The sequence below is a fragment of the Parus major genome, chromosome 6 (genome assembly GCF_001522545.3).
Source record: "Parus major isolate Abel chromosome 6, Parus_major1.1, whole genome shotgun sequence".
NCBI lineage: Eukaryota > Metazoa > Chordata > Aves > Passeriformes > Paridae > Parus > Parus major.
The window spans coordinates 29,959,897-29,978,148 of record NC_031775.1 but is presented as its reverse complement, the minus strand read 5'-3'; the positions used below and the strand labels follow the sequence as shown (position 1 = coordinate 29,978,148).

At 42.1% G+C, this 18,252-nt stretch overlaps 2 protein-coding genes across 5 annotated transcripts in view; both read right to left on the bottom strand.

Moving 5' to 3' along the window:
• Positions 1–2,094: 2,094 nt before the first annotated feature.
• LOC109022718 (CD59 glycoprotein-like) lies at positions 2,095–6,263 on the bottom strand. Its single transcript, XM_019007253.2, has 3 exons — positions 5,709–6,263; positions 4,785–4,901; positions 2,095–4,257 (listed from the first exon to the last, which is right to left on the bottom strand). The coding sequence occupies exons 1-3, from the start codon at positions 5,761–5,763 to the stop codon at positions 4,052–4,054; spliced, it is 378 nt and encodes a 125-aa protein (XP_018862798.1). The 5' UTR covers positions 5,764–6,263; the 3' UTR covers positions 2,095–4,051.
• A 99-nt stretch (positions 6,264–6,362) lies between these two features.
• The window catches only part of TACC2 (transforming acidic coiled-coil containing protein 2), a 117,787-nt gene continuing 105,897 nt past the window's right edge, over positions 6,363–18,252 (bottom strand). For all 4 annotated transcript variants that reach the window (XM_015633006.3, XM_019007250.1, XM_019007251.1 and 1 more), the window contains 5 exons: positions 14,451–14,494; positions 9,051–9,211; positions 8,602–8,708; positions 7,689–7,809; positions 6,363–6,924 (listed from right to left, as the gene is read on the bottom strand). In XM_015633006.3, the coding sequence (XP_015488492.1) occupies positions 6,859–6,924; positions 7,689–7,809; positions 8,602–8,708; positions 9,051–9,211; positions 14,451–14,494 (499 nt within the window). In that variant the 3' untranslated portion in view covers positions 6,363–6,858. The remainder of the gene's footprint in view (positions 6,925–7,688; positions 7,810–8,601; positions 8,709–9,050; positions 9,212–14,450; positions 14,495–18,252) is intronic.

Below are 18,252 nucleotides of genomic sequence, written 5' to 3'. Positions count from 1 at the left end.
AGCCCCTGCTTTTTGTGACACTTCTCATGGCACCATCCCGAGGATGTCGGAGATGATGGGAGCTCGCCTCTGTCAAGACACACTTGGAAAGATTTTCCACTGAGAACTTGTTTTTGCAGGCTTTCACTCTCCTGGCTCTTGAACTCCCAGTGTGTGTATCACAACTGTGATTTTATCTGAAATGTGTTATAAAATCCATGTATTTGCCTTCATCAGCAAAAACCTGTAACCTCAAACGAGATGTTTTTGACAAGACCTACTTTCCATGGAGCCACCCTGCCAAGCACCACGAGCTGCTTGTGTGGCTCTTTCCAAACTCAATCCCACATTGGCTTTTCACTTGTGGGCTTTTTTTTTTCCTCAGATACTAAAAAAAGTTCACCTGTACCAGTGCCACCAGCATGGTGAATTTCTTGCTACACTCTTTTTGGGATTAACATTGTTATCATTTTTCCCCACTCTGTTTTGAGTAAATACACCACATCTGAGCATGTCACAAATTTACCAGTTAAAAATACCCCGTGCACTGCTGGCAGCGGGTGATAAGAGGGAGTGTATGTGCATGCAGGGTGATAACCTTGGGCTCCAGGAATTGCAGTCAGGAAATCTGATTTCAGCAGCACAAAACTCCTCCCCAAGGGTGTGTTACCAACCACAGCCAAGAGCTCTGGGCTGTGTCCTAAACATCTGCAGGTCCAGAAAGGTCGAGGCCCTTTGGAGTGATGCTCACAATGAAATCTGTCACAGCTGGGCTTTCTTTGCACACAAAGACATGGCAACTCAGGCTGCAAGCATGTTTTTTGTTTAATCCCTGCTGGACAAAAATGCATGACTAAAATCTCACATGAGGAAAAAAGGTTAAAAAATAAACTGTGGCTTGTGACATTAAGATGTAAACTTTCATCAAATTGCACAGCCAGTATTGAGCTGATCTACCTAGATTTTCAATGCCACAAGAATTGCTTATTCCTCACCAAGAACAAGGGAAAATTGGTACTTTGCACTCACTGTGGAAATGTCAGGTGTGGATGAACATTGACACAAATTAAGGGGTACATTCTCACTCTGTTACAGAGAGCTCAAGGCACTCTGTGCCCTCCTAGGAGCTCCCAGAGGCTCCTGCTGCCCTTGAGAAGAACAGGAAAATAAGGGAATGCTGTTTGTCCAGCCAAAACCAAGAGGATAGAAAGGAATAATGGCAATTATGATTCAGAGCTATAGGTACAAATGGGAGTTTCTCTCGCTTAGAAATCATGAATCTCTTTGGAGATCCTTCCTTGAAGGCAAGAGGGCAGAACTACATTCAAACCCAGCACTTATCCAGCTGAGTCACTACATAAACCCAGCTGCTACAGGAGATGAAGAAGCAGTCTTGTAATTTTGAGTTGCAGAAAGCATTTCAGCATCAGCCTCTCTGCTGCTGACATCAAGGAAGGGAGAAGGAGCCTGTGCCTGCACCAGGAATTACACCTCAGAACAACCAACTTCTATTGCACCCCTGACTGGGAATAACTCTGCAGTCATGGCAGTAAAAAATTTAAAATATTTTCTGCATTTTTAATGGAGTTTAAAAAATATTCCTTCTGGATTTTTTGTTTTTTTTTTCTCTGTGCTTGTCTTCCTGTCAATGCTCACACCAAAGACCATAATGAAACCGCTCTGAAAACACCAATCCACAGAAGTGCTTTATTCTTCCTAGATATCCACATGCAGGCACACTTCAGGGTCATAATTGGACAGCAAAAATGTCTTTTTTTTTCTGTAAAAAGCAAAGCAGGGCTCGTGATGAGCTGGGAGGCAGGATGGGATGGAGGCGGTGGGAGCTGCCTGAAGATCCCAGTCCTGGCTGCCGGCAGGAACGACAGATGGTGTTTGTCAAGAGGATAGAGATTTACCTTCTTATTTTACCATGGAAATATAGCAGCAGGAACACACCACCAACATCCACTATTTTATCCAACAGATTTAAGAAATATATCCCACATTAGAAAAAAAAAAACCCCAACAAAGCCCAACAGGATTCCTGCAGGAAAACAGAGCGCCAGATGCAGCTGGAAATCCCAATTAAAAGAAGCAGTTGTGTTTACCAAGAGACAATGTCAGCCATTGCATGTAATTTATTTTCTCATTAAGGAAATGCACTGAGCATATACAGAGATTACATTCAATACAGATTTATCATTACAGAACCATATGAAGATAAAGATACAATCAATACCTGCTTCCTGTGGCAGAAGAGATTGAAGGAACTGCTTCAAGCTGAGAAAGAAATGAAAAATATTTACACCAATTTAAGTGATTTTTAATACAGATGAGATGCTGGAGTCCAAATTAACATTCTCAGCCAAGATCTGCTGCATTGTTGCAATCTTTATATTCAACAGCTTTATCAGACTGGTGCCTAGAGACTAAAAATAGACCAAACTGCCTTGTCTGAGCTCATCTCAAAACAAAACCCCAGGAGAATCCAGGCAGTCTGAAGCCACAGTCTACATGAGATGATGGAGGGATCCACACTGGGGAAGGAGCACAGTAGAACAAGGAGACAGCTCAGCCCTGAGAGGGCCACACTCTGCAGGGAGGGTTCACTCACTGACCTTGAAGCAGCTCTCTAGAGTTTGCAACCTTAATAAAATTATGGTCAGTGTGAAGAATTCTACTACACACTGCCTGGAACTGATTTTTCAAAGGATTATACTGAAAAAAGTCACAACACAAAGCTAGGGGAAGAACTACTTTGCCACATATTTTGTGAGTTCCATAAATATGATGACCTAACCTTTTCCCTGCTAGCTAACTAAAACTAGAACTGGAAAGACCACCTCTACTTCAGTTATACCAGCTGGACTTTAAGCCAATCCTGTGCATGTTGTGTGCCAGGGTTGGACCAGATCATCACAGCTGGACATTAAAATCTACAAATATCACTCAACTGCTTGCCTGGTGCTCTGAGTTTTGGATCAAAGGAGGTAGTGATGCACAATGCCTTCTACTATGTGATCCTTTCTGGATCATTTACTTGGTAAAACTGCCATGAAAGAGTTTATTAGAAATATTGATTTAGTCCCTTACGCCTCTAAAGACCTCCAAGTAATTTAATTCACTTTGCAAAATGAAAAGGATACATAAACCACCTCAATCACATCACTGAAGGGGGAGGTATCGATGGTTATATACACTCTTACTCTCAAAGACTGAAGTTTAGGGCCGTGGAAAATTACCTATATAACTGACACCTCAAGAAAAATTATAAACTCAAGTTGTAATTTGCTTTCAAGACAAGGATTAATCACTTGTTTTTAAAAACAGCAGGGGAGATAGATTGAGCCAATCTTTGGATGGGGTACCAGTTCAAAAATAAATTCCAAACCCTTCTTTTTCCTTCTTCTTCTGATGCTGTGGTAACATTCTCAAAGGATCAAAAAAGACTGGAAGGTGTTTTTTTCCAAGAAAATATGCACAAGCATAGAACCACCGAATGGTTTGGTTTGGAAGGGACCTTAAAGACATCCAGTTCCAGCCCCTCTGCCAGGATCATATATAATACACCTCCATGCCTTATACTCTTAATTACCTTCTCTTATCAGTTTGTATTAATACTAAATCATCTGCATTTTGAGTTTCCTGGCTTTGTCCAGTGTGTCAATGCTCTCTGAAAGATTAACTTGCTTGCTAGAATTTTCAGTCACTTTGTGTTTGAAAATTTTAGCTTGCTTTTGACTGCCTGCCACCAGTAAACAGCATTTGGCAGACATTTACCCTTTACCTTACTACCAGGCTACCTGCAGCAAAGATTTCTCCCTGTCTAAATTGCAGGAAAATGTTAAGTATTCACACAATCAACCCCTCAGGATAAACAACAGGGCAGAGCTTCTTACACAGAGATCAAGACCTATTTAGCAGATGAAACAATTTTTATCTAAACATCTGTCAGGTCTTCCTACACCTTTTTGCCTAGTGAGATAAGTGGAGCATGACTAGGAAATATCATCCCTTGCTACGAAGGCAGAGCTGTTGTTTCAAGATAATTTTTTTTTTTTCTTTTTCCCCCTCATGTCAGCTTCAACAAGGGGTGGCAGAGCAGTGTGAAGATGAGGAGGGAGAGGTAGCTGCTGGAGCTGGTGACCCTGGGAGCCGTGCTCTTGGCGTTGCAGTTGTTGGAGTAGCAGCAGTGCACGCTCACTCCGGGCGCCCTCGATCCGTCCCTCCTCGCCCGCTCGCAGAAGGACCTGAACGAGCAGGATTTCATGATGCCACCTGGAACAGAGCCTCAGTGAGCCCAGGGGGGCTGCAAATGGCCACCTGCTCCCACCTGCACCGCCCCAGCACCAGCCTGAGCACCCAGCAATGAGCAACAACCTTGGGGCTGCCTGCTCCTCACAAGTAAATGAAAACCACCGCAACACACGGCAGCACAGCAACAAACTCCCACTTAAATAACTCTGATTTATCTTACAGGCAACTGGTGCAGCTTAATATCTTTGGATGTGCCCAAGTGCAGGGGCTCATTAGCTTTTTTCCAATGCTCATTTCCAGCTAAGTCACTTAAGTAAAAAGTGGGCAATACTTAAAATGGTTCTTTCCAGCTTTCATACAGAATGGGTGCAGCTCATTGTGGCACACCAACAAATCATTCCCAGTGGGATTTTGTGTCAACAAAAGCAGGACTGAGATTTATTAATGGGGTTTATTTCGAGAGGAGACATTTGGTTTTCTCCTTAACTTACTACACACTCTTCTCTTTCCAACACTGATGATTTATTTGTGACATTTGTGGCACTTACTTGCTTGTCCTCTAATGACTGCACAGGCATCTGCATGGCCTGGACACTGCTGACTTCCTTGTCTGTTGCAGTCGTCATCACTAGAACCTACACAGGTGTAACACTGCAGTGCCTCACCTGGGTGAAGGGAGAAGAGACCACTGAAGAGTTTACAAGAAGTATTTAAAAACATAAGTCTTTCTAGGACGGTTTCAAGCACACATAAAAGAAAAATTGCAAAAAAGTTTTGGAAAATCCAAAGTCTGCAAGTTTTATCCATGTATCTTTAGAAATGGTTCAGATACTGATCAAAAACACAATAATAATAAAAAATCAAACACTGATTATTTAGTTGGTATAATCTGCACTTAAAATAATACAAGAAACATTTCATGTTCTTTAACTGCATCCATATCTTCATGTAATATTTTCAAAGCAGAGCCTACAAGCTGTATTTTTCCCCCTCCATCATGATCTTTGGTCCACAGTACCATGAAAAAGCACATTGTATACACACAAAATCTTACAATGATCCAACTTTCCTTTTCTCCTAAAGTATCGATTCAGCTGGAAAGCACAGCAGTGTATCTCGAGTTTTGCTCTTGTTTAAACATTACAACCACACCTCAATCCTCTTTCTTTCCCTTGCCTCAAACTACATGTTATTTTCAAAGGCAAGCATGACTTTGAAAGGTATTTAAAATATTGCATTTGAAGCTTGCAGAGCAGAAATCCCACCCTTGCTATCTGTGGGGACATCTGAATCTGTTAGCACACATATTTATCTTTCCAGAGGTGCAGTTCTGTGCTGCTAACCACACACACAAAATGACCTGAAACCAACCCAACCCGGGAGAGGAGCCCAGAACAGCCAAGAGGCTCAGCCATGCCTGAGGTAGGAAATGCAAATGAAGTAAAAAAGGAAAGAAAAAGGAGTTGACTTACTTTTGAGGACAAAAAGGGAGCTGACAAGAAGCAGGCTGAAGACTGTCCACATCATGGAGATCCAAGAGATGCACCATTAGCCAAAGAAAGCAGTTTGTTTGCTATTAGAGCCTTAATGCTTCTCCTCCATCCCTAATCCTGTGCAGAGGATAACTTACAGGATAAAGAGGTGTTCGAGAGTGCTACTTATCGAGCTTATTCTGGCTGCACCTCTGATCACACCAACCTCATCTCCACCAGCCCTGCAGGCAAATTCTTCCAGGAGCAGGAAATGTATTCACCTTTCAGTGCCAGACATGCTTAAAAACCATCCTGTCACCACATGCCACAGCCTCCGACTCCTCCAACAGCCTCATTACATTTGCCCATGGGATTTGCTGGATCAGGGTCAGAGCATTAAATATTTTGGAGGATTAAGCCTATGCTTGAGACTTGAGTGGTCCAAATCCAGCACATACATATATATATATATATATATTTAGAGAGACAGTAAGATATAGACCTAGATATGTGCACATAAGCAGCAGACTCTTGTGACCCACAAAGTATTCCAAGCAGCGACCCATGAAGTGCTTTCTGTGGAGGAATTAATTCCCAAGAGCATCTGGTGCTGAAATAAGCAAGTGAAGGACACAAAACAGAGCCATACTTATCTTCAACTTTCAACGAAAAAATTTATTTACAATAGAGAATTTCATTTGTGACATGCATTTTCCTTTTTTTTTATTTTTTATATTTTATTTTACAAATCAGCAAATGCAGATAAAGTTTACATTCCTTAAGGCAAGAGTCCCCATGCAAGTAATACATGTTTATATTAAATCCAAAAGACATCCAACATGGGAACTCATGTACAAAGGGAAGGCTAGGATCAGCAATTTGTAATTTCTTAGAGAACTTGACAATCTCCCTGATACAGGAACTTTGAGATCAACTTGCTATGAATTATACTATGAAAATGCAAACAATAGCAAGAAATTCTGATAGTCATCTTAGTACTGCATACAATTAAATCAACTTTATTTAGAAAGAAAATACAGTAGTGCATACGAAAAAGTGAAAATATAACCTGTCCACATAAATGTATGGACATCAGTGTGCCAATGGTCATATTGCACTCAATATTGAAGTCCAGAAATTTGGTTTAAAGTTAGCTTTTCCCCATTTTGGCAATCAGTTCATCACAAATCTTTGTTAATTCTTCTATCTCTTTATTCTGGAAAATAAAATATGAAGTATTATGAAAAGGACTGCTGCATTAAGATGAGGGTTTTTCTAATTTTAATATCATCTAACCAGTGGGAGAGGTGTGGGAAAATTAACTTGTCTCCAATGCTGAGAGCAGGAAGGAGATCTATACATATAGATATATGGGCATATGTAATACAACTAAATGTTCATACTCATAGTACAAATACATGCATTCAAACAAATGCTTTTTCTCCAAATACAGCTCCCCCAGTTTTAATAAATCAAATTTAGCACCAAAGCAGACAGCTTCAGAGCAGTCATTCCCAGCACACCACTATAATACATAGTGGAATTTTGTTTCTAGGCTGCACTTTTCTATTTTTTTCATTATTTTCAGCCTGCCTTGCAGAGCTGCAAGCAAGGACGAGCTGTTCTGTGCCAAAGCGAGCTCCCTTGGCTGAGCTAGGGAACACAGATATAAATAGGCATTTCCTACAGACACTTTGGAATTAGCATTGGAGTTACACTAAAAAGGGAGACAGAGCCTGAGAGAAAAACTAAAGCAAGGTCTGAAATCTGAGAACTGAAGCAAACCAAGGGCTGGGCTGCACCCCAAGCTCTGGCCAAGGCTAAGCCAGCCCCAAACACTTGGGCTCAAATCAAACCTGGGTCCAGCACACGAGGGTTTTGCCTTACAATTTGGGGAGTGCTGCTGTCCCCAGGGCCAGGGAGCTGCAGGACAATCCTCAGGTGGAGTCTGACTCTGGGGAGAGCAGACTCCTGATTTACCTTCTGTTCCAGTGTTCTCTCCAAGGCATCCACTTTGAGCTGCTCCTTCCGAAGGCTGGCCTGGTACGCTGCCTGCTCCTGCTGGGCCTTGCCTCTCACTTGTGCAATTTCAGCATTGGCTCTGCAAAAAACACAGCGTTTGTTCACATCAGGCTCTCCACAGGAAAGGGCAGAGGGTGTCCAAGGGTGGACAGCACCTTAACAAGTGGGGGGAGAGGGCAGGGCTGCCTCCTGCACATCTTGGGTATATTCTAACATTTGTCCTTAAAGACTTTTCACAGCTCTCTCTCTTGCTCAGCAGGGGCTGCAGAGTCTTTTCTTACTGTGTTGCTCCCTTCATGCTCCTCTCAGATATCTCTGCTAGGATCACAAATAATGACTCGGGTAGAAGTGTTTTATAGCAGTTTCCAAAGGTGATCTCCAGTTCAGGGGACTGTACTGTGAGTCCTGAACCTGATTCCTAGAAAGGCTTAATTGGTTATTACATGGAAATCTAGAAAAAACTGGCTAATAGCTTCTTTCTTGATCCTTTCTTGATCCTTGACATTAGGCAAACATCAAGACATTAGCTAAATATAGAAATTTAAGGTGTCCTGTATGGTCAGGAGCAAGAAGAAACACCAGCACATTGCAGAAATTCTCATTACTGCATTTCTTTCCACCCTCTATTAGCCTGTGCTTTGCATATTGCAGGATCAGTTTGGGATGTGAGGTCCAGCCATGACCTCTGCAGCATGAACTCCTGAAAAAATGTACAGTCCATGCACCTGCCCTGGTGCCAAGGCCAGGCTGGACAGGGCTTGGGGCAACTTGGCATAACGGAAGTTGTCCTTGCCCATGGCAGAAGGTGGAACAAGATGGTTTTAAGATTCCCTCCAACCCAAACCATTCTGTGAATCCATGACTCAATTACCTGTCCAGTTTTTCCTCAGCGTGAATTTTGAGTGCCTGATACCTCTGCTCTTCCTTCTTCACTCGTGACAAATATTCCTGTGCGCATTTCTTCAACACTTCCTCATTCTTAAAAGAGAAGATGACATCAAATTTAATCCCAGAGGTTAAAATGCAGGACAGGTACCTGTTTGTGGGAGTCACACACAGCTGTCTAAAGGGCTGCAGTCCAACACTGACACCCCCACAGAGGCCACCTGAAGGAGAATATTACACAACACAAAGAGCTTTACAATTATTCTGTCTGCATTTGACAGCTGGCTGCAACCTTTCACCTGAGGATTATGGTCATGCAGGACATCAGAATCAGCTGGAAACACAAGCCTTGCCTTCTGTTCAGCAGCACAGCACAGTCTGGTACACAGAATCTGCTCAGCTCTGCTCTTTAAAGGAGATGTTAATGTGACCCACCTTCCGAAAGCCCTCCAGGACTTCTTTCATCTTCTCGTATCTCCTGAAAAGATCCGCCAGGGATTTCTCCACTGAGTTCAGATCGGCCAGAGCTTGCTCCTTCTCCACTATGAGCTGCTGAACAGTGTGGTGGGAGACAGATTTCTCTCTCTGTTCATCCTCTGAAAGAAGAGAGGGGTAGGGAAAAGAAGTTTTCAGAAGGGTAACAGGAGCAAGTCCACTGATTTCACTGTCATCTATAGTTTCTACTGTACTCTGCCCTATTTGTGTAATAGTAAGTTTACAGGATCCAGGAAAGTCAGATTTATATAAAAACACAAGCCTGTTTTGGAAAACAGTTGCTAAATACAGTGATATTTAAATATTTTGATGTTGGGGGAAAATGTGAATGTATCTCTGTACTGATGATTTCTGCACTCTGAACTCAGCTGTTGCCATGAAAAGGCAGGTGTTGGATTTCCCTGTTTGCCTGAGGATGCACTAGCTGAATGAAAGGACATTTATGCACATTCCTAGCACTGGCCACAAATTGTTTGCCACTGCTGATAAATGCCTGCACTCTGTTCAGTGGAATTCAATTCTTCCCTTGGAAAAGCAGTGTTTTACCAGCTCTCAGGATTACTAAAACAAGTGGCAGAAAGGAAATCTAACAGTAGACAGACTTCCTAAGTGTAAAAAAATCTGCAAAAAACATCTGCCAAGCTCCCCCTGTGTACAGTTAAGTTTGAGCCAGGGTGGGAAGAACATAACAGGAATACAAATCCATATGGAGGAGGAATTTTCAAGGGAACTGACCTCATAATCAGTTGGAATATCCACATAACACTGGAAGAAAAGGTCTGGCATTGTCTTCCAAAATGCTGCATTGTTTCCTTCACATCCTAAACTATGATTCTTGTGTCCATGTTTTAAGGGCTACTTTGAATAATAATGAAAGGAAAACCCACCCATAAAACACAAGAGTTTTATATTACTATTTTCCTTGGTTTATGACAGAAACTGAAGTAAGGTATAAAGTTCTCCTATGGAAAAAGCATGGGGCATTTCAGAGTGTACAACTTTTCATTCGGGCCTTTATATTTGGAAAGAATGAAAAAAAGTTTGGGTTTTTTATTTGAACAGAAGATTTCATCTGAATCATTTATAGTGCTAGTCAGCTCAGAAATGCCAGAGCTGATACTGTCAATTCCCAAACTGAGATTCATCTCTTCCTTTTGCATACTCTATCCAAAAACTACACATTTTTGCTGGCCTGACCAAGGCCAGGGGAGGGATGATGCCACACCTGTGAATCAGCTCCTGGGCTCCTCTGCTCACCCCTGACAGCACCTGGCTGGGGCAGAGCCTGACCTCAGCTTATTTTGCTCTGTGTGACACAGGAGATCAAAAGCAGAGAAGTTCTCAGGACCTGCTTGTAACCTTTTATTTTACTGGTGAACAAACTCCTTTTACAGGGCAGAGAAGCCCAGAGTCCTGTAATACAACATCAACTGGATATATTGAATACTTTATTAAAAATTAAAAACCATTCTTTTCTATTTTGCTTTCTTAGAGACATCCTGTATTCCTTTGTAATGTCAAAACTGATGTGTTCTCAATCAAAACAAAAACCAACTTTGTTTTAATTTATTTTTGTTTAATTTTTGTTTATTTTTCTAAACCTCAGAGGCTGTCCCCTTGTGTTCCAGCAGTAGATTTGTTTAATCATGCTGGAGATTACACCCTGCCTAGATAATTCCAAAGCCCTTCCTGGCAGGATCCTGTTCTCTGGCAACATTTCTGTCACTGCAACTCCAGGCAGGGCAAGAGAGCCCTTTGCACAATCATCCAAAATGCTTTCATGTCACATCCCTACTGTTTGTGAGAGTGTTGTCTGAGGTATTTTAGCAACTTCCTGATTTGTTTCCAGGCTGATCAGGAAGTTAATAACTCATGTCACACTCCCTCACCACTACTGAGCTCCTCCTCTTCCTCCAGCACATCGCAGGCCCTCCTCTCTCCTCAGCTGGATCAGCTCCTCCACCACTCAATCCCCAGCACCACTTAAACTCACTCATGGCAAACTGGGGCAAATGCTACAGAATCACAGAATAGTTTGGGTTGGAAGGCACCTTAAAGCTCATTTAGCTCCACCACCCTGCCATGGGCAGGGATACCTCCCACTAGACCAGGTTGCTCCAATGCCCGTCCAAGTGATGCTCCCAAACCAAAGTGGTTAAATACAACAAAATGCAGAAACTTGGCTGGAGGGGGACTAGTTATATGCAATATTTTCATAAAATCATAGAATGGTTTGTGTTGGAAGGGACCTTCTATTTTCTAAGACTATAGTTTCAATAAAATGTGCTGGTAATAGTCTGCCAGTCAAATCTTAGGTAAGTGGTTACACATCCTTAATTCTAAATATGTTTTTGAGGTTATGTGATCAGGACATTTGAATTAAATGACTTCCATGTCTGTCCAGGGCTCACCAACAATAACAGCAGTATGCTCAGGACTAGCACTATCCAAATTGACAGAATCAGAGCAGCACCACGGCAGATCCGCTTTCAGGCTCAGCTCACTACTACTCACATGACTTAATGGGAATGCAGCAAACAGAGAACAAAAGCAAAAGAAACTAAAGATGCAAAATGCTGGTGTGAAAGTTGGTGAAAAGCTTTACTTACCAGGCTTGCCTGTTTTGTTTTTGCAAGCAAATAGCAAGAAGCAACGAAAACGGAAGCAAAATAGAAAAATCGGGAATTGTTAGGAAAGCAGCAAATAAGTAATGCAACAACTTGTAATGCACAACATCTGTCTGTTTTTCACAAGGAGAATTTCATAATGTATTCAAATGTAGAGTATAAGGATACATTTTAAACAGGAAAAAAAAAAACCACAAAACCAAATCAACATTAGAAAGCTGTCAGTGAAGAGGAACTGGGGCTGGGATTTTGGCTGTGACCCAGGTGTGTGGAGGGTGGGGTGCAGGGAACACTGGGATCCCCCAGGCTGTCAGAGCAAACATGGGCACCAAGCACAAAGCAGCAGCACAGCCTGGAAAACCTCATCTTTCCTCTCCCCCATTCCTCATTGTGAACTAAAATGTGTTAGGGGTTGAGGCAAGTGTAAGAAAAAAGAAAAAAAAAGATAAAGCATCAGTAAAAAAATATACCAAGTGACACTAAACAGGGATTTCCACACTGACAGCTTGCAAGCTCTGGCTGCAGAGCATGGCATGAAGTAATCACAGCAGCTAAGCTGGGTAATTTTGGGTTCCATATATGTATGACAGCAAACACTAAACCTTCCACAGCCCTCAGAATCAAAGGCAATTGCTGTTTGCAATGCACATTTTTCAGTGCCTTTAGAAGCAAACATAGGCAGTTATATATTGCTAATATGGGATATTTTCAGTATTCATTATGCACACACCAGCCTACAAAAAGCTCAGCAGGACCTATCAACCTCATTTAATATTCATCAAAGAGACTGGTGAAATTGGTTTATGTGCAGTGCCCTCCTAACAGGGCTGTATAAATAGTTCAGAAGGGTTAAATGATAAACAGAAACAACACAGGCATTTCTTTTGTTGTGATGCATATTCTGCTTCAGCACTGAGGCATTACTGGGATAACAGGTCACTGAATACATGCAAATAACAAATGCACATTTCCCTCCACATGTGGCATCCGGATAAGCAAATTCCTTTATAGGAAAGGACAGCAATTTACAAGAAATGGCATGACAAAGTGGGACAATTAGATCAAAAATTTACATTAAATGCAGGGAGAAGCCTCACATTTAACGTATTACCATGCTGTAGGATTTGCATACTGCTCTAATTAACACAGAAAGGACGTTTTCTGTGTCGCTGTTGTTGGCTCAGTTCCTTTGCAAACGGACAGCAAATTAAATTACTTACAGCCATAGCCCATAGAAACTCACCACAGAGCATCTGAGAGGCTCTGATACTCTGAATCTGATGTTTAAAGGCCTATTTACTCATAGTCAATGGGCCAATACTTATTGAACCTTCACTTCTTTGCAACAAGAGGAAGTGGCAATAGTGGAATGTAGCTTGTACACCAAGGCTGTGCTTCTGCCTCAGGATTCCTATTCTTACTGTTGCACTGCAGTCTCAAAATTTGATTTTTTTTTTTTTTTAAATCTGTTTCTCAAAAATAGAATTTGAATGTATTTGTTGTTAACTGCATGCATAGCTTGGGGAAAAAAGGACAGGTCCTTTGTGTGTCTATAGCAGTGGCCAGGTTCAAGGTGGAAGCCACAGCAGGGTACATTTACTGTAAACCTGAATGAAATAAACTCTTTGCATACTCTGTTCATTCCTACTTGAGCACTTGCACAATGACAGTGACAGACACCATGTCAGAAAGCAGCACATTGGCTCAGTTGTACAAACAAAAGGCAATGGAGGCATAACATCAGAGAGAATGAAGCCTGGCATATTATTAGTGTTTATTACTCATTATTATATATATTTCATTAATTATTTATTATAGTTGTCATTCTCATAAAACTTATTTGTAGGTCCATTTTACCCTTCACATGAAAGGAGGCTGGGATGTCTCCCAATGGCCAAAAAATCCAGGAAGGCAGCAAAAGCACCAGATACTGGGGCTCTTCTGAGCAACTCTGGCCTTGGAGATCCCAAAATCCCACTCAGCCATTTGCATTTCTGGGAAACAGCTTGAGCTGAAGCACTACAAGGCAGCACAAGCCACTGGTGCTTTCTATAGCCAGACTAATAAAAAGAGCTTTAGAAATCTTACAGGAGGCTTTAAAATCACATCCCAGAGGCCAGACCTCCAGCACCAAGGAACCACACGAGCCCTGCAACCTTTGGGTTTGAAGTGCTATGAGTGTAGAGTTTGTTATTTGTGGCACGTGCTGTTGTTTTTTAATTACTGAGAGGCAAGGCTTGTCATAATTTAGACTTAAAAGGAGACCCCTGTGTCAGTAACTGGGGGGGTGGATTGGGCACTTGTAACCTTCCAGCTGGGATTGGAGTTAATCTCGGTTTTGGTCTGATCGATGCATTTAGCACAGATAATCCCTGTTGTTGCGAAGGGCTAAGTTTGGTATCTGCCATTAAACGGCTGTGAGCTGATGCCTAAGGGGTTTTGAGGTCACTGAAAGTCTCTCCTGGAGAAACCATGAATTTGAACCTGTTTGCTATGGGCCAGTTTGCTCTGTGGCAGAAGGGAAAGCCCTGAGCTTTCTGTGTTACCTGAACTGCCCGGGGGCTGCTGGCTGTGAAACGAGGCCCTGACTTTTCCTTTTCTGGTGTCCTCAGATGCATTCACAATTCCCTGCAGCATCAGCAGATGCAGCCAGCATCAAAATGAAGCCCACAGACTTCAACCAGGGAACATCTTTCACAGTAGGAACACCTACCTATCATCTGAGCAATCGTCTTCTCATATTCCGAAACTATTTTTCTGTAAGGGGGAAAATAAAAAAAAAGAAAAACTTTTGGCAAACAACATCACTGCTCATACTTACTTAGCAAATAACACTATCAGAAACCGAACTGTGGTGTTTTTAAGAGACAGAGAAACCCCATCACACTTTTATATGTTCTTTATTGCCCAAATAACAAATAAAACTGACAATTTTAACACTGCACCTGACTTTTAACTCTCCACGGAAATCAGTAAAGGTGAGGAGAGGAAGAAGAGATTGCTTTGAAACAGATTCTGTCTTTTGAAACATTACCCATCATGATTATAAACATAATCACACTGGCCTAACTCAAGAATTACAAAGAGCCTGATTTTTCCATTTCTTTCTCCCCTCTTCTCCAAATTTGTGTTGCTTTATTTTTATTACAAACTTCAACTAAACTTATAATTGGTAGCAAGTAAACCTAACAGGAGTAGTGTTGGCTATCATCCAAAATACATCTCATCTTCTAAATTAATCTTCTCATGATTAAATGATTCACCACCACTTAAAAGAACAAGATGAAAATATTCAACTTTGTAGCACAAAATCCATCATGTCCCATTTCCCAAATCTGTTTTCGAAGCAGAGGTGGCAAAATGCTACTTTTAAGACTGTTTTATTTCATATACTCACGGCAGGCTTTGAATTTCCTTCTTAAAAAGAGGTTAGCCAAAATAAGCAGATTAAATGTGATTTAGAAAGATGATCCATCCCTTCCCAGAGCCAAATAAAGCTAATGAAATGAGACTAGCTTGATCTGTGCTTTGATTCATGAGCCACGCAGGACTGTCTACAAAAAACAAAATTACCCCACACTTCATCTGCAGTGGATATTCAAAAGAGCTCACTGGAGTTGGAATACACAGGTTTGGAAACTCACTTTCACTTGCTCCACTTTTAGAGCTCTGCTGCAGTTGGTGAGGTTACAGAAAGAATGTGGGAAAATCCTGAGATAAAAGTCAGTAAGGAAAGGAGAAACTTGCAGAGCTCCCAAAAAACTACTGCAGTAACTCCAGGACTGCCTCAGATCTGAACCAGGACAGAGCCCAGAGCCCTGGGAGCCCACCTGGCCCTAAGGTCAGCAGCATCTCCCCTGTCCTGGTCCTGCAGAGAGCACGGCTCTACCCCAGGCACTGGGATTTTTCCTTTCAACCATAAACCACACTCTGGAGAGCAAAGATAACAGCAAGGCTTTTGTCCCAAAAGGAAGGGTTTCATGTCCAAAGCAGATTACCTCAGAAGCCTGCTGTAAGCAATGAGGATTCCAAAGCTTTGTCACATCCTTGTGACACAAGGCACCTTTTGGAAGTTTTATCATCCAAGTAAAGGAAGCCAAGGACTCAGGGTACCCACGGTAAGGAACACAACATTACAACACTGCAGCACTTCCCAGGGAAGAATTTGCTCCAGATTCATGTCAAAGGCCTCTTTCAGTCAAACAGCCTAAATAATGGTCATTGCAGCTGGGGAACCAAAGGATGCTGCCACATCATTCCTCTTTGGGAGGGCACGTCTAACCCCAGGCTGACACATTACACAGGCTTAAATGTTTATATTTGAGACTCTCAGTCTGTTCACTGACTGCACATTTGTAAGGCATAAAAACACCTAAATCCAGGGCTACAAAAGGTCTCAGAGGTCATCCGCTTGACTCCCCTTACAGAGTCATAATCAATAAGACCTCCAAATAAATAATGAGTAATTAAGTATTTCTTGCCTGCCTCTCATTAGACTCTTGGATTATGGTGCAGCCCACTGTGGTTCAGCTCCTCCATAGCCACTGCATTATTAAACCTTCTCATTCTGGCTTCTGTTCTCTGGAGTGGAATTTCCTCCAACTGATCTTTTCCTGGAAATTTAGACGAATTTGGGATATTGCAGCTACAGTATGCAGGACATGGGTACAGGAGCATTGCTTCTCCTCCTCTGGGAAGTGATGCTTTTATGCTTGCAACTCTAAATAATCCCTTCACTCCCTGCTTATCATTATGTCATATCTCATTGCTGCATCTCTAATTTACCACACATGGATTGCTTGAACATTTAAACTTGCAAGAGATCTCTCTTTGTGCACATATGCATATTTACCATTTTGTGACAGTATTAGCCAGATTTTTCCTTTCATCCACGCGTTCCAGGCATGTGCCTGTGGGAAATCTGGCATGGTTATTGTGGGTTTTTTTTTTTCAAACCAGACTTTATGGAGGGTGGAGACACACACAAGCAAATGACTGTGTGGAAGATGAAGGTGCAGATCTGCAGTGTGCCAGCTGCTCTGTGTCACCCCTGGCTCTCCTTCCATGAGGGCAAAGGCTGGCAGTGCCCGCTGGCAGCAGCAGACACGTGCACCCCGACACAGAACAGAGCAGGCACCACACTTGAGTGTGAGCTGCACACTGAGACATTCCTTACAATCCCTCATTTTGTTCCCTCCTTGTTTTGCTCCCTGGGTTTGACTGCTCACAGCCACTCTGTTCTGTTTCTCCTCATTAAGCATTTCAGGGCTATGCCAGGGCTTTGTTCCTCATCCCAACAGAGCACAAGGGAGGTGAGAGAACTCAGCTGGGCACTGGGAGGTGGCAAAAAAGAAATAAAGAGGCTGCCCTTGCCTTTTGCAGATGCTTTTCTTAAGATGCTTTGGCTCAGAGCCCTGTGCTGCCGCTATTCCAATCTGCCATGTGCAATTCCTGGCACCCATGCAAGTGTTTGTGGAGCTCTGCACTGCAGCTCCCTTCTACTCTCCCTCCCTAAGCACAGTTTTCCTGGATATAAGCAATTGCTTATGTAGGTCATCACCAGAGACAGAGTTTAGCTTTAAATCCCTGAAACTCTTCACTTTGGGAAGAAACTGGTGCTAGAACGGAAGAGATTTTAAAGAAAATTCAGTCTCATAAGCAACTGTATATATTGTTACTTAAAGGAGGGATGCTAAAATAATCTGACAGTTTCCTTTTATTTATGAGTTAAGAGAGGGGACTACTTTTTCTGGTTTTTGAAGGTAGAAAATAATAAGCTTTAAAGACTTCATGAATGATTTTATACATTCTCTTTTGCAATTGATGGCTTTCTCAGGTTCAGATAAATGAGCAAGCCAAGCTCATTGCTTTGTCCTTCTTATGGTCCTACCAACTGAAAAAAAAAAAAGTAAAGCTGAACCTTTCAATTGACTGAATGGGAGGCATCAGTGATTCTTTGAGCAGCACTGCTCACATCATCCACTACAGGGATTTTGTTGTTATCCTTGCAAGTGGTAGGACCTGGGCTGGAAAGGAAGGTCAAACCGTGTTCCAGTATACAGATATTTAATGTAATAGAGGCAGGCTGACATAGAAATAGAACAGATACAACCAGAACAAACTGAAAAGCTCTGGGTCCTTCTGTCAGCTCTCAAAGGGAACAAGAGAGCAAAAGCCAAGAGAACTATTGTTTAACTAAAATCAACCTTAGTGTGTGCAGTAATTAAAAAATCATCTTAGTTCAAAGAAAAGTGTTGAATCTCCTTAAAAGCCAACATTCATAGCCCAGAATGGTTCCTTTACAAGAAATGCCTTTCTACTGACACTGGTCTGATTTCTATTGTTGAACAACTGTTACAACGATGGCCTGGAGGCAGCCTGTACTAGTCACAACTATCTGCAAACCTGCACATTCTTCCCTGCATTCTTTCCTTTTTCCAAGCAAAACTACTTGTGGAAAGTGAATTTAGCATTGGCATGTGCACCCACCTGCCAGCTCTGCAGGCAACTCCCCC

Coding starts and splice junctions, on each gene's coding strand:
- LOC109022718 (XM_019007253.2), bottom strand. CDS start 5,763: ATGATGTGGACAGTCTTCAGCCTGCTTCTTGTCAGCTCCCTTTTTGTC. Junction 4,902..5,708: donor CTCCCTTTTTGTCCTCAAAA/GTAAGTCAACTC, acceptor CCCTTCACCCAG/GTGAGGCACTGCAGTGTTAC. Junction 4,258..4,784: donor AGTCATTAGAGGACAAGCAA/GTAAGTGCCACA, acceptor GCTCTGTTCCAG/GTGGCATCATGAAATCCTGC.